At 57.9% G+C, this 14683-nt stretch overlaps 1 protein-coding gene across 4 annotated transcripts in view; it reads right to left on the bottom strand.

The window, feature by feature from the left end:
* Window positions 1-364: 364 nt before the first annotated feature.
* The window catches only part of CHST12 (carbohydrate sulfotransferase 12), a 28870-nt gene continuing 14551 nt past the window's right edge, over window positions 365-14683 (bottom strand). For all 4 annotated transcript variants that reach the window (XM_047839023.1, XM_047839026.1, XM_047839025.1 and 1 more), the window contains one exon: window positions 365-10046. In XM_047839023.1, coding sequence (XP_047694979.1) covers window positions 8719-9963 — 1245 coding nt within the window. In that variant the 5' untranslated portion in view covers window positions 9964-10046 and the 3' untranslated portion in view covers window positions 365-8718. The remainder of the gene's footprint in view (window positions 10047-14683) is intronic.

Genomic DNA, 14683 nt, shown 5'->3' with positions numbered 1-14683 from the left:
GGCAGGGGCAGGAAAACCCCCCCGAGAGCCCGCATCAGGATCCTGTGTCTGAGTGGGCATGGCACACAGTGACAGGACTCGTGACCCTAGGACATGGGTGGACGAGCGGGGTACAGAGACAGTTCTTTGAAACCCTGCCCCCCACATCCAGGTCTGGGGGGTCTGGGTCTTGACTTCTCATCTTTCCTGCCCTCAGGACTCCGACAGGCCCCATTAAGCACCACTGTATACATGCTCGAGAAGAGCTCCCTGCGGGAACCACCCTGGCTCCTGGCACAGAGGCAGCCAGACAGCAGCGTGAGGAGCAGCGAGGGACGCACGGAAGCCCTGGGCTTGGAGTGGGGAGGGGGCCGGGTCAAGGGTCCTGAGTTACACTGCTCTGCTTATGGTTTTCATCCGGTGAAGCTTTCTCAGAGGACAGCGACCACCCCGTTTTGCCGGGAGACGGCCGAGGTGCCGGGTGCTCCCAGCCTGGTGGCGGCGTCACCCGGGACAGGTTCCCCCAAACCGCGGGTCAGAAGTGGCTTCTCCCCAGCCGGGAGCGGGGGTGGCGCTCCTCCACGGGCCACACGCTCCATGGGTGTGATGGGGGAGCGAGGACGTCTGTGCGTGGCCCCTGGTCTGGGACGGGAGGCCCGTGTCTCACTCACCACCCCCCGCCCACCCGGGGCCGTGGGCGTGGGGGCCGCCACATCACAGCCAACGCCAGCTCTGCCTCCGTGACCGTAACTGCGCGGAGGTTTAAGGACGCAAACACGCCGGGGAAAACTTGCCATGTGCTACTCCCACCCGTCATCCTCTGAAAGCGTTTCTGGCAGGAAAAAGAATTGAAACTCAGTCGTGCAAAAAATTAAATACAGAATTACCACGTGATCCAGAAATCCTACTCCCGGGTCTGTGCTCGCACGTCTGCACCCCGTGCTCACACGGCGCTATTCACACAGCCAACAGGCGAGAGCAACCGTTGCCCACCGAAGGAGGGGCCGATCAATGACAGTGACGCATCTGTACGCCGGAACGTCACTCGGCCTCACAAAGGAGGGGAATTCTGGCACCTGCTCCAGCATGGATGAACCTTGAGGATGTGATGCTCAGGGCAAGAGGCCGGACACACAGGACAGGCACAGGTGACCCTGAACAGCATGGGGGCTGAGGCATCTGGGGACAGAGGGTGGACATGGCTGCACAGCCACCCCACCGACTCATGGACCTAAACGGTTAGGATGTGAATTTCACGTCATGTATGTTTTGCCACCATTTTAAAAAAGAATAAAATTATCACCACCATCTCCACCCCCCAATTCATCCAAGAAAACGTATTTACGAGGTGGGGCGGTTTTTTTTGTTTTTTTTTTTTAATTGTGAGAAACCCATTCTCCTAAAGAGGATGGCCAGTCATCTAAGGACAAACAGCTTTACTAGCTGAAAAGAGCACTTTAAAGGTTCCTACTCCAAGTTCGCATAAGAAATGGACTCCAGTCCAGGGTGGAAGGCCTGAGGCCGAAAGCCCCCTGGCCCGTGGCCCTGACGGAGTGCCCTGGGCCCCAACCCCCACCCTCCACCCCATCCTCGGGGAGGTCTGGGCACCGGTCCGATGACCTTCACCCACCGGGGCTGTGCGCAGTTCTCTCCAGGGCCCTCCAGGGCGGGATGAGCACAGCCGGGCCCTCTCTGCTGACGGGTCAGCACACTCACACCCCGAAGCTCTTTGAAACATGATAAGCAGGACGTTCCCCGAGCCTGGAAAGGCCGGCTGTGTTTCTGCAAACCAACCCGCTGTTTTGGAAGGCGCCTGGACAACCCAGACCCATCGCTCATGTGAGGATTTCAAAGTGTGTTTAGACAGACTTATTACCGCTCATCAGGTGGTGATTTTGCACAGCTGCAGAACCGAGACCACAAGGAATACTGCTGGCTCCGCGGCCCTAGACAAACCCAGAACCAGATGCAGCCTTTCCAGACCATTATCAAATGGCTCATTCCATCACACAAACGGCTCACTCCATCACACCTACTTGCCTGGCCACGTTCTTCTCTCACATTTCACGCACAGAAAACTTTCTGCTCACGTGACGATGTATGACCACACGGAAAAAGAAGGCAACTTTGGGTCGACTCACGGACCAGTCTACAGACTTGCTGTGGGCACCTCTGCTAACCGTCCGGGCTGGCCTCCCCTCCCTGCTGCCCAAGGAAGCTTCCTTCTCTTCAAAGCTCGGCACTGTTGCCCCTTCAAATCTGCACCCAGCCTAAGTGTGCCTCGTGCCCCAAAGTGCCAGGAAAATTTCGGACGCCCAGGCCCTAACTCCGAGTTCAAAACACCCCCTGCCCGGAAAAGCTATCCCTTTTGGATCCGCCTCTGCGAGCATACCGCACACACTCACAGTCCCACCGGCCCGGCAGCCTCCACCAAGCTCCGGCAGGAAAATCCACAAAGCGCAGAAGGCAGTCAGACCGGCTGTGTTCATTCATCACCCACAAAGGCACCCAACAGACCCGTGACACACAAGCGTGACGGTGCCACCATCACGAGCAAATGCCGTCCAGACGGTGCCCGGGACGGCCAGCCTGAATCATCTCCGGCAGGCCTGAGGAACGACATTCGGCACGCACCAGAGCAGCGGAGGGCGAGTGCAGGGATGCGTCCCAACGGGGTGTCATTTCTCACCGGCTTCCCTCTGCATGACGCGTGAAGAAGTAATTCCCGAGAGGAGAAAGATCCCACGGTCCCTAATTAACCTCTCTGCTGGTCTGAACTGGTATCCCACCAGGGGACCTTTGGTCACTGGGTCTGGGCACAGTAGGAAAACGTCAAGTTCTGTCATCTGAACTGAACTGCTCACGCCAAAGCGAACCATAACCCACGTGCGCGGAGGTCGCACGGCTTCTCTTCATTGACGGAACGCCTTTAACCCTGCGTTCTGATGCCCGTTGGTGATGAAGTGGCATAGCAGTCACATCCTGGACATTCCATACACAGATCCGGCTCAAAGGAGCGTAAGCCAGTGGACGCGCGTCGGCCCCGCACCTACCAACGGCAGGTGGACCGTGCTGTGCACGTCTAGCCCTCACGGCATGGCCTCTGTCTCCGTGGGGCTCTGCTGGCGGAACTGCTCCCGCCCCACCAGCCTGGCCGAGCCCCTTCCCGAAGGTTTCCAGCCGCAGGCCCTGGGTCTGATGCGTCCAGCTGGGGTGTGAGGGCTGCCTCTATCCAGCACGCGGCTGCCGGGCCAGAGCTCAGGTGTGGGGTGGGGACTGCCCCGCTCGACTCTCTCAGGCTAAGGAAGCCCGGAGGCGGGCTCTTTAGCCGGGAGGAATGCGCGTCGGCAAAAAAACAACACGCGTCTACCCCGCTGTCACGTATCTGAACCTGTTTACATCGTCTATGCTGTCCAAGTTTTACGGGTGGGCAGGAAAGGACGTATGGCATATAAAGAAATGGCAGGAATTATCACTGGAGAATGTGCTTGGGTGACCACACCCCCGCTCCCCGGGTCTGCATGGTATCTGTGAACTTGCTCTCTCAGGGCGGAGCCCCCAAGGAGAACAGACCAAGGCGCCCGCCGGGACCATCACACCTCGCCCCCCCCACCCCCCTCACTCCTAGCAGCAATCCCAACCGAGCGGGGAGAGCACACGCTGAGGAGCAAGTCCAACCAGGAACCGCGCTTCCCTCCCGAGAAGCTGAAGGAGAAGGTTCTGGGGACGTCAGTGTGGCCCCCGGAGTCCTGCACCGGGAAGCCATCGGGTGCTCCGTGTAACACATAGGGCCTCCCGCACAGCTGCTCCAGAGCTAAGACCCCCGAGGGCAGCCGAGGTGGCGACCGGGGCCGCTCTGAAGGGCCTGCTGGGAGGGGGCCCAGTAGGCTTACTGAACGTACAGGCCACCCATGGGGCTCGGACCCACATGACGGGGGTGCATGAGCTCCTGGCCGTCCGCCAGGACCAGCCCAGCCCGCCTGCATCCCTGACCCGGGTCTCCCGCCCTCTTGGGACGAGGACTTGGGGAGGGAGAGGGCGGCCTGGCCATTCCATGACTGCAGGCCTCCTCTGCAGGTGGCTGTGGGAGATGAGCACGCATAAGGTAGTCCTGTCCCCTCTGGCAGCAGCCCTGCCCCCTCTGGGAGGAGGTAAGGGGGAGCCATAGCATCTTTCAGGGGGAAGGAGAGAACACGGGGAGGGAATAAAGACAAACCGATTCTCTCAAAACAGGGTGTCAGCTAACTTCCTCAGGAACAGTGCAAGCCGCACAGACAACACAAGGCTTAGAAAGTGCCAGAAGTCAGAAACAGTGAGGTGTGCGCCCACTCAGGGCCAGTCACAGAACCTCCACAAGCCGTGATCACCTTACGAACAGCTGGAGAGGGTGATGGCAGCCACCCTGGCTGGTTCAGAATGAGGCTCCGTGGCACCACCCCTTCATTCGCTCACTCACTCCACAGACAGGTACCGTGTGCCCACAGTGCGCGGGCCCTGCCCCAGGCACAGATGCTTGGGCAGAATGCACCGTAACAGGAGCCGTCACCGTCCACACCTGAGTGCAGGGACTTGGCTGCGCTAATAGCAAAATAAGCAATATAAGACCCCCTATGGTACATTAAAAACCATAGGTGGGTCCTCTGCGTCAAAGCATGGCAACACATACCATTTTTAGAGGAACGAGGGCTGACAGTGTCTCTCTCTGTCATAAATACACACACATGTGCCTCAGCGTTGGGTCTGTCCCACATCCCTCTCCCCGACGGTCAACAGGCACAGTGGCCTGGTGGCCGTGCTGGGCGCTCAGTGCCAACACACAAGAAGATTCTGTACCGTAGACTGTGGTGTCATTAGGACTGCAGGCAAATGTTTTGGCAACGGTTAGAGGTCAAAGGTAAGCAGAGTTGAATCGGGTTTATGGAATCGTTTGGCTAAATTATCTATCTGAACAGTATCAATAAAAATTTTTTATTTTTATTTTTCTTCTTTTAGAGAGAGAGGGCAGGAGCGTGTGAGCAGGGGAGAGAGGCAGAGAAAGAGAATCCCAAGCAGGCTCCACACCCAGAGCAGAGTCCAACACGGGGCTCCCCGCCACGAGCCGTGAGATCACGATCTGAGCTGAAATCAAGAGTTGGATGCTCAACCGACTGAGCCACCCAGGCACCCCAATGTAAAAATTCTGGGGGCACAAAAAATATGGAGCCAAATTTCTTCACAGGATGCTATTCTGTGGGCCAGGGAAACAGAAAGAGTAAGAGTCACCCCAGAAAGGACGAGGGGGGCCCCCTCTTGCTGCAGCCTCTGGAAGGCAGAGGTGGACGGCCGAGGGGGACCTTCTCTGCCACCGTCCCTCGGGCCCCGGGGGCCGCACAGGGATCTGGACGGGTGTACGGATGTCGCTGCAATCTGCTCCAATGGTCCCCGGGCCTCGATGTCCCTGCAAACATGCCCCCGCTACCCACAGAAACAGACCTACAGGGTGATTATTCTTGGCAGAACCAAAAACAAGGAAATGGAGATGTGACCCTGCCCGTAATGAGCCCACCAGTCAGTGAGTTGTGACATGTGTCTGAACATTCTCGAAATAAACACATCTCAGTGAGAAACTACCCAGAGAGGCAGATGCCAAGCGCCATGATGATGGCGGCTAAAGAGGTATTTCAGAACTGTTACGTTACTTACTTAAAAAATTTTTTTAAGTTTATTTATCTTGAGAGAGAGAGACAGACAGACCCGAGAGGGGGAAGGCAGAGAGAGAGAGAGAAAGAATCCCAAGCAGGCTCCACATTGTCAGCACAGAGCCGGACGTGGGGCTTGAACCCGCGGACCGCGAGATCATGACCTGAGCCAAAGTCAAGAGTTGGACACTTGATCGACTGAGCCCCCAGATGCCCCAAACTGTTGTTATTTAAACGCTGTGGCTTGTTTTGATGAATATCCATTATTCAAAATTACAGCACGTGACTGAAATCCACAGCATACTCCATACACGTAAAGGAGATCTGAAACCATCCAAACGCTGGCTTGTTTTCCCAGGACATCCTCCAGCTTGCCTCCAACACCAGGAAACATGATCTGCAAAACAACGGTCCTGATGGAGCCTGCAGGTGTCTGCACACTGGCTCAGTTTATAAAAAGCCGCCAGGTCAGATGTGACTCAGTAATCCCTTTTCTGGGTATTTACCCAGAAGAACTGAAAACAGTGACTCAAACAGATATTTGCACACCCATGTTCATGGCAATGTTATTCGCAGCAGCTCGGAGGCGGGAGCGACTCACGTGTCCACGGATGGGTGACGGATAAATACGATGTGGCACATCCACACCGTGGGACGGCGTGGGCCGTAACGAGGAGGGACGCGCTGGCACCTGCTACCACACGCGTGGACCTCGAGGACGTGATGCTGAGTGACGCGAGCCGGGTACGAAAGCACAAGTACGTGTGACCCCACCTCTGTGAGGTCGCTGGAGTTGTCCCGCACACAGACGCAGGGGGCCGGCGGTGGGGCTGGGGCTGGGGCTCCCACTCTGGGAAGATGAAAACGTCTCGCAGATGGATGGCAGCGATGGCTGCACCACAACGCGCTTACCGCCCCTGAAATGGACACAAAACCGCTAAGATGATAAATTGTATGTGTCTTTGACCACGATTAAAAAACCGGTGTGTGGCGGGGGGAAGCTGCCAGGTCAGAAGAAAGGTCCTCGTTAAGCTCTCCTGATTCCTTCCTGCTCGTCCCTCGTCACACGTGGGAATATCAGCAGCAGGCTGGCTTGGGGGGGCCGCCCGTCCCGTGGGGCGTCGGAAGGAGCCTCTTCCCAATACCCTCCCTCGAGTCACCTGGGCGCCTCCTGTCTCCCCGTCACCCCATCATCCCTGGGCGAGGCCCCCGCTGCCTGCTGACCGGCCTCCCGGCGCCCTCCCCTCTCGGCCCGACACCACCTGACCCCAAAGCATCCAAATCCCTCCACCCAGAAACCTCCACGGCTCGTTGCTGCCTAAGTGAAATCTCAACTGGGCCTGACAGTCAAGGCCGCCAGACTCTATGCCCACAACCCGTCCACATCCCTGGGGGGGGGGGGGGGGGGGGGGCGGTCAGGCACACGGGCTCCAGATCCCGGCCCTGCCTTGTCTCTGCTACACAGCATCCTCACTAGAGAAAAGGACAGGAAGAGCACGGTGGCTTCCGAGAGAACATGAAATGACACAAGAAATGTGTCACAGTAGTTAGTACCTGCCATCTGTGGACACGCCCTGCACCTCTGCTGATGTCACTGCTCGGCCACCTAGCCTGCCCCGCCCTTCAGGCCGTGCTCAACCACCACCTCCCTCAGGAAGCCCGCCTTCACATCACCAGATGCCTTGTCCTGAAGGCACTCAGCCCACTGGCCTGGGATGGGGGTCCCCACTCTCGTCTCTACCACAGGATCACAAGGCTCCCCGAAGGCAGAGCCACCCTGAAGCCCAGCGCTCTCGGTGTCACGGGTGACTACTGAGCAAACGGGTGCCCCAGGAGATCCCCACCGTGGTGCCTGACAGCTCTTAAGTTACTCTACAGCCGGACTCCCAAGTTCGAGTATCTCTGCTGCTGACCGTTTCATAAAAAGAGGAGCAGGTGGCTTGTCGCACGGCGGAGCCCCGAGTCTAGGAGGTGAGCGCGCGGAGGCCACGTGCTCAGACGAGCCCCCGGTGCCATCTGGAAACCAGAAACAGCAAGGACACTGCGCACCAAGGAGGGCTGGGGGCAGGCCTCCTGAGTGCACTGCCGGCTCCCAGGGACCAAATGCTACACATCAAGGACGCAAGGTCAAACGTGAGCCCCACACACCACGGAGTGACCGCAAATTTCTCACCAACTACAGGGTCGAGGCCAAAACTGCAAATAAATCTGAACCAGGAGCCTTCCCGGACTAGCCAACAGGACACCTTTCCCAAGTCGGGGCCGCCGAGCGAGAGGATCCCAGGGTCAGTCACGCCCGCGAGGGAGAAGGTCACCGCATCTGTCGCCCAAGCCTCACCTTGCTGACGTCAGGAATCGATTCTCGGGACAGACTCCTCACAGCACCCCTGTCACAGCAAATCCTTAGGGCCAGGATTTATACACTCACAGGAACAGCTGGAGTGACCACCCTGCTCCGTGACCGCGGCCGGGAAGGGTGGTCGCAAACAGAACACCCTTCCTGACTGCCTTCCCTTTCCAGAAATATCACACGGCAAGGGCGCTCTCGCTTGAGGAGATCTGTCTGCTACCCTTTTATAAACACGAGGGAGGCCTGATTTCAAGTGCAGGGTCCTGCTTTTTGTGGAAGATGACCACGAAAATCCCCTTCCTCTACCTGAGTTTCACGCTCTGCCAGAATAACCACGAGAGCAGGCGGAAGAAGCAGGTGTAACATTTACTCCATCCTTTCTTTCTGCACTTTTCATATTAAATATCTCAAATATATTAATCTTAGAAAACAATATTAACGCAGTACTCAACGAATATAGGCAGTGGAGTAAACGGTACGTCTAGATTGCAAAATCGTAGGTTATTTAAAAAACTGGAGTGTGGGGACGGTCTCCAGCCTCCTCGTTGACGGGAGCGCTGGGGAACCCTGCCGTGTCGGGCCGGCAGGGAAACGGGGCCGTGAAAAAAATCCACGCGGGAGCCCATCGCTCCTCCCGCAGGAAGACGGCCGTGGGACGGCAGATGACGTGAGCCCGGTTGGTTCCGGCGTTCGGGACTGTCCCCGCCGCCCTCAGTCTCTGAGCAGGTTTTCGGGCTTCGGGTAGCCGAACAGGACGAAATCGGCCTCGTAGAGTTTGTACAGCTGCTGCCTCCAGGCCAGGGGGATGGGGGCGAACCAGCCCTCCTCCCAGCTGCTGGCGGTCCTGTTCCGGTAACTCGGGGGGAAGTGCAGGAGCTTGTCCACCTTGAGAAGCCGCAGCAGCTGGGCCGCGTCCTGGTCCAGCGTCTCCAGCTTGCCCACAAAGTCGTAGTCGATCTGGCAGGGGTGGCAGAGCCGGTGCACCTGCCTCCAGTGCTCGTTGAAGGGCGCCAGCTTCTCGGTGCGCGGGTCCAGCAGGTACTGGATGAAGTTGGCGAAGGACACCTTGAGGCCCGCGCTGAAGGCCTCGCTGACGGAGGAGGGCAGGCCGGTGCGGTTGGCGTACATGGTGAGCATGGGCACGGCGAACTTGCGGTAGAACTCCTCGTTCTCCAGCTGGAACTTGCTGCGGAAGGCGGAGATGAGGCGCACGAAGGGGTCCCGCACGAACAGGAACTTGGTGTACTTCTTGAGCTTGATCTTCATGAGGTGGCGGGAGAACTTGCCGTAGCGGCGCCAGAACTTGTTGAAGGTCAGGTGGGTGCTGGAGTTGTGGACGTACTCCCGCGGGATGTCCAGCGGGTCGCGGTAGGGGGCGCCCCGGTCCAGGAGGCTCTCGCTCAGCACGATCATGACGCGTTTCCAGTTGGTGCAGGCCACCTTGGGCACGTAGCAGTAGATGACGCCGTGGCGGTCGTCCACGATCAGGTGGTTCAGCTCGTAGTTGGGGATGTCGTCGAACGAGCGCTCCTTGGTGGGGAACACGAAGCTGGCGTTGGCGCAGAGCCCCCGGAGCACGCTCCTCCGCTCCGCCTGCCGCCCGCCGGGGTCCGGGCCCTGCTGGGCGTCGCGGGCGGACCAGTCGTAGCCCCGCACGCTCTCCTCCGCGTTGCTCAGCACGGGCCTGCCCGAGGCCTGCACCGAGGGCTGCTCCGTCCTTCGACCGGAGGGGGCGCTCTGCTTCAGGCCGCCGCTCAGCAGCTTCTGCAAAAACGCGTCCACGTCGGCCGTGAACTCCTTCTCTGCCCCCTGCGCGGGGGTGGGGCGCGGCCTGGGGAAGGAAGTGTGCAGGTAGAAGTGGGCCGTGCCCACGTTGTCCCAGTACACAATGATCAGGAGGACCATGAACACGGACCCCAAGACCAGCCACAGGCGGAAGAGCCGGGTTTTGGTCATTCTGTTTGCGGACGGGCCGCGGGCCCTCTCACCCGGGAGCTTTCACGGCAGCTTCATGGAGGAGGGGCGCTGCTCTCGGGACCCTGGAAAGGCAACACAGAGCCACGTTAAAGACCGCGTCCAGATAAGGTGCCCTCCTGGAGCCTCAGGTTCCGGCGCACGGTGCTTGCCTCGCGGTCAGGGTCCCCGTCCCCCGGCTCCCACCCCATTCTCCACGGCTCAGGCTTTGTGGGGCTGCCTGCCGGACTTCAGCTCCTCCGTGTAATACGACCAGCGCTGCTTTGAGGCGCCCGGGACGGGTGCGGCTGATGAGGTCGCTGGACATCCTTTATCACGGAACTGAAAACAGGGGGCTAAGAGACCAGGCTCGGGCGGGAACACAGACCCTCCTGAGCGGGAGGTGCCGAGGAGGAAGGAGAGGAGGGCAGTGAAACACACACACAAGAAGGTTAAGGTTTAACGCATCCTACAATTTGTAATAATGTTAAAGGCGCCCCCGTGTACACTTAATCCTAAGAAACATGTCGGAGGCAGGCTCGTGTGTGTGGCCGACGCGTGCTGGGCCCTGGGCACCGTGTCTGCCCCTCTGTGTGGAAAGGGTAGGGCACACTCGAGGTCTCTGGGGACAGAGGGAGGGTGCAGCAGGCAGATGAAAGCGGGCCCGTGTGAGAGCTCTCCAGGCCCTGAGAGCCTGTCTGCGTCCCCGCGGGAACCAGACAGCAGCGGAGCCACGGCCGCGGCAAGAGGGTGGAGGGAGGCAGGTGCAGGGGGGAAGCTGTGAGTGTCAGCAGGTGCTGGGGCCTCACCCCCGGTCGAGCAGCATGCCACCGGCCTGGGGGCAGGCCGCCACCCCTGCGTCGGGGAGGGCTCTGCAGGCTGGACGAGGGATTCGTGCTTCCCTTACGACTTCCACTAAGGCTGTCGTCGACCGCGGTCAAGGTCGATCCCCAAAATGCCAGGGGACCCCTTCCTGGGGCCAGTCCTGTTTGACAGCCGTTCTGAGCAGCAACCCTGTCCCAGGCAGCACAGGGAAGAAGAGGCAGTGTCTGAAAAGTGCCGGGATAAAGGGGGCTGGGGAAGTTGCAGGGGCCACATTCACCTCTCTCTTTCCTGTATTTTGAACCAGGGCCATCTTACATAAAACACAAATTATCCTACCAGGTTCAGTAAGCGTGACCTGAGAGTCTGAGGTTTCTGGAAAAGTTCAAGATCTGTACCCCTTTCTCCTGGCATTCACCTCCTGTCTGCAGTACCCCTAGACAGGCACACGTCTTAACCCGCTTAAGACTAAGTGGGGTCCTTGCCTCTCCTGTGGCTTCTGCCGGCCGTCAGGCCTCTTCCCCAATAGCACCTGCGAGAGGGGAGTGGGGGCTGCTGAGGCCGGAGGAGAGATTTGCAGCGGGGGCTCAAGTATCTGGAGGGCAGTCGCCTGGGAGAGGGGACAGGCTTATCCCGTGTGGCTTCAGAGGACAGAACTCAGACTCTGGGTCTGGCCTAACGAGAGAATGAGTGCATTCCTCTAAAGTGGCCCAAACCCAGAAGGAGCCATTTTTAAGACACACCGGGAGCTGTGCCAGTGGGGGCACCGGAGCAGACGCAGACACAGCGCGTCCTGGGGGCGTTCCGGGAGGGTCTCCCATCGCGCATGCTCTGGGACTTCTCAGTTTCTGAACCTCTCCGAGTCTGTACCTCTTGCACGTGTTCGACTGTGTGCCTGGTACCTGGTACCTGATGCAGTTTCATTAAATGAACCTAAAACTTCATGAGGCCAAGGTCTGGAAGCAATCTCCACCCACCTATGCAGCCTTGTTTATACTCAGTTCATTTTGGGCTTTTTTTGTTGTTTTAAATGTTTATTTGAGAGAGAGGCAGAAAGAGTGCCTGAGCAGGAGAGGGACAGACACACACACACACACACACACACACACACACACACAGAGAGAGAGAGAGAGAGAGAGAGAGAGAGAGAGAGAGAGAAAATCCCAAGCAGGCTCCGCACTGTCAGCACCAAGCCCAACGTGGGGCTTGATCCTACGAACCATAAGATCATGATCTGAGCTGAAATCAAGAGTTGGACGTTTAACTGGCTGATCCCCCCCGCCCCTCCCGGTGCCCCTATGTTGTGTGTTTGATGGAGAAAGTGCTACATGTTCACAGTACAAAGGGCTGTATGGGCTGACACAGGAAAGGTGCCGACACAAGCAGGTGACAGAAAAGAATGTGCTGGTCACAGTCACCCTCGCCAGTCCTTCCTGGGCCCCGGTGATCTCAGCGCACCCCCACAGAAAAGGAAACCCAGCCGGGGGCACCGAGAACCCGGCTGACCGCTACTCTGCCACGGGCCGGGGCAGTGCGCGCCTTCGGGATTTATCACACCTTGTGGAAGTGATAAGTGTGTCACAAAATGAAGAAAACCATCAGGATTAGAGGCCTGTGTCTCTCACCCAGCTTCCCCTGAGGGCATCACGGGTGTGCGGGGAGTAACAACAGCTATGTGACAACAGTTTAAAGCTCTTTTCGTGATGACCGTCACACGATGTCACAGCCTGTTTTCAAAATTAGATCATAAGTACCACGCCATTAAAGTTTTCGAGACCATCCCTTCTCGGGGATGTACAAGGGTGAACAGTTTCTAGAGATGGAAAGTGAAACCATATCAAAAAAGAGGAAAAGAAAAGTTTTCCCGAAGGCTGAGAGCAAAGGGACAGAGTAACTGCGAGTGTCACTTGATGCGAGAGCTCGGCTTCCAATTTTAAGAATGAGACTCACACGCACGGTGGGGATGATGCCGAGTCAGAGTCCCGTCCGCGGGCACAGGCACCAGCCACAGATCAAGGACCGGGCCGTCATTCGTGGGCTCAGAATGCTAAGAACCAGCTAAGTCTGGTTATGATAAATAATATATAAAGAAACACCTCTGCTTATTTTTCAGGCAAGACGTAGTATATGCAAGTTAGCAAATGCCAGGGCCTATGGCGTTCTGTAAAAACGGACGCTCGTGACTAACAATTTAGTAAGACTTCGCTTTAATTTCGAGGAAAAGAGACGGTTGAATACCCGGGGGAGAAAAACGACACACAGAGATAACGCGTCTTCTATCACAGTTGCCTTTTCCGGAGCCGTCACCACGGGCCAGGCACCGGGAGGAGCGTGTCACGCGCACATGCTCCTTCAAGCCTCTGCACGCGGCCTCAGGGAGGCACAGCCCTCTCACGGCTGAGGAACCCGAGGCCCCGAACGCAAGCCTCACTCCACAGGTCAAGCCCACACACACTCCCGCTCCCTCAGCTTTGTTACCGTTAGATGTACTCGGTCTTCCAAACGGCTTGTGTAGCTCACGCACGAGGACGTGCACGTCCTTAAGACGTACCACTTGGTGAGTTTGGACGCATGCACCCGTGACACGCTCACCACGGTCAGAGAGGGAACATCTCCATCGACCCCCCCAAAGCGTATTCAGGCCCATTCTAATCCCTCTCCCCGGCTCATCCCTCCCCTCCTGCAGCTGATCTGGCTTCCGTCACTATAAATCAGCTCGCGTTTTCTGGAGCGTCGTATCGATGGAACCACACGGCATGTACTTTGAGACTCGTCCATGTGGTCGCGTACGTCGACACCTCCTTCTTTTCCGTGACCTCGGGGCATTCCACGGTAGAAAGCGTTTACACGGGAGTCACGGTAGGACACACGCACCTGACACCCGCCCTGCATTTTCCCATCTCTCCCAGGGACTGAAGTCACACGGGCAAGTTTCCTCCTACTCAAAGTTCAATCTGGTGAACAGAAGGGGCTTAGAAGGATCACGCTTCCTTGGAAGTTCAGATGCTGACCCGCGTGTCTGTGTCACAAACGGGCGAGGGTTCCCTGGCTTTTCCGACCCAAGAGACGCAGAGGCACCGGGCCTGGAGGCGAAGGGCACCAAACGGAGCACTGGTCACGGCTGCAAGGGGCCGTGGTCAGGCTGGAACTAGCCCCAAATGCTCCCAGTGGGAACCGAGGCACCTGATGTTTCTTTCTTACCTGTGCGCGATATGGTTCTCTAAGCTTTTAGCACCAGGCGCTACAATCTTTGACTCTTGTAGTACATTTAACATCTAAGGCTTTGTTCTTAGTCCACAGATAACCTCCTGAGGACGACCAGGCACCACCAAGCACTGCAGCCGAGCACCAGGACCCCGTCCAGGTACGTACCTGCCCCCGCCGGGCCCGGGGCCAGCAGCAGGCCACGCGGGGACCTCACGGCGCTTTCCTCGTGGGTGCAGAGAATCTACGGCTTATGTTGTAAACAGCGAGTCAACTAACTTACTCGTAATGAGACCCGTAACTTACACCACACCACGCACCCTCGACCACTCGGTGTGAACGGCACGGCCCCTCCCCGTGGCAGACGGCAGGGAGAGCTCCCAGGCGGGCAGCCGGCCACCGGGTAAGCACACGGGACTCCACACGGGAAGGGCCACCGCGACCGCCACCCGACACAAGACAGAGTCCGCACATATCCCGGGACAGCGCGCGAGCGTCTGGGTGACTCTGACTCCCCTCTTCACGGCTTTCGTGTTTACGGTGTTTTTGTTTACACTGAGCATTGACTGGTTTTTACTGTGAGAAAAAAACATTTTCCCTTTTAGAAAAGATACACGGCGGGGTGCCCGGCTGCCTCAGTCTGTTAAGCATCTGACTTCAGTTCGGGTCATGATCTCACAGTTTGTGAGTTCGAGCC

The sequence above is a fragment of the Prionailurus viverrinus genome, chromosome E3 (assembly GCF_022837055.1).
Source record: "Prionailurus viverrinus isolate Anna chromosome E3, UM_Priviv_1.0, whole genome shotgun sequence".
In the NCBI taxonomy this organism is placed as follows: Eukaryota; Metazoa; Chordata; class Mammalia; order Carnivora; family Felidae; genus Prionailurus; species Prionailurus viverrinus.
Note: the sequence above shows the minus strand (reverse complement) of the source record. Positions and strands in the feature narration are given on the sequence as shown.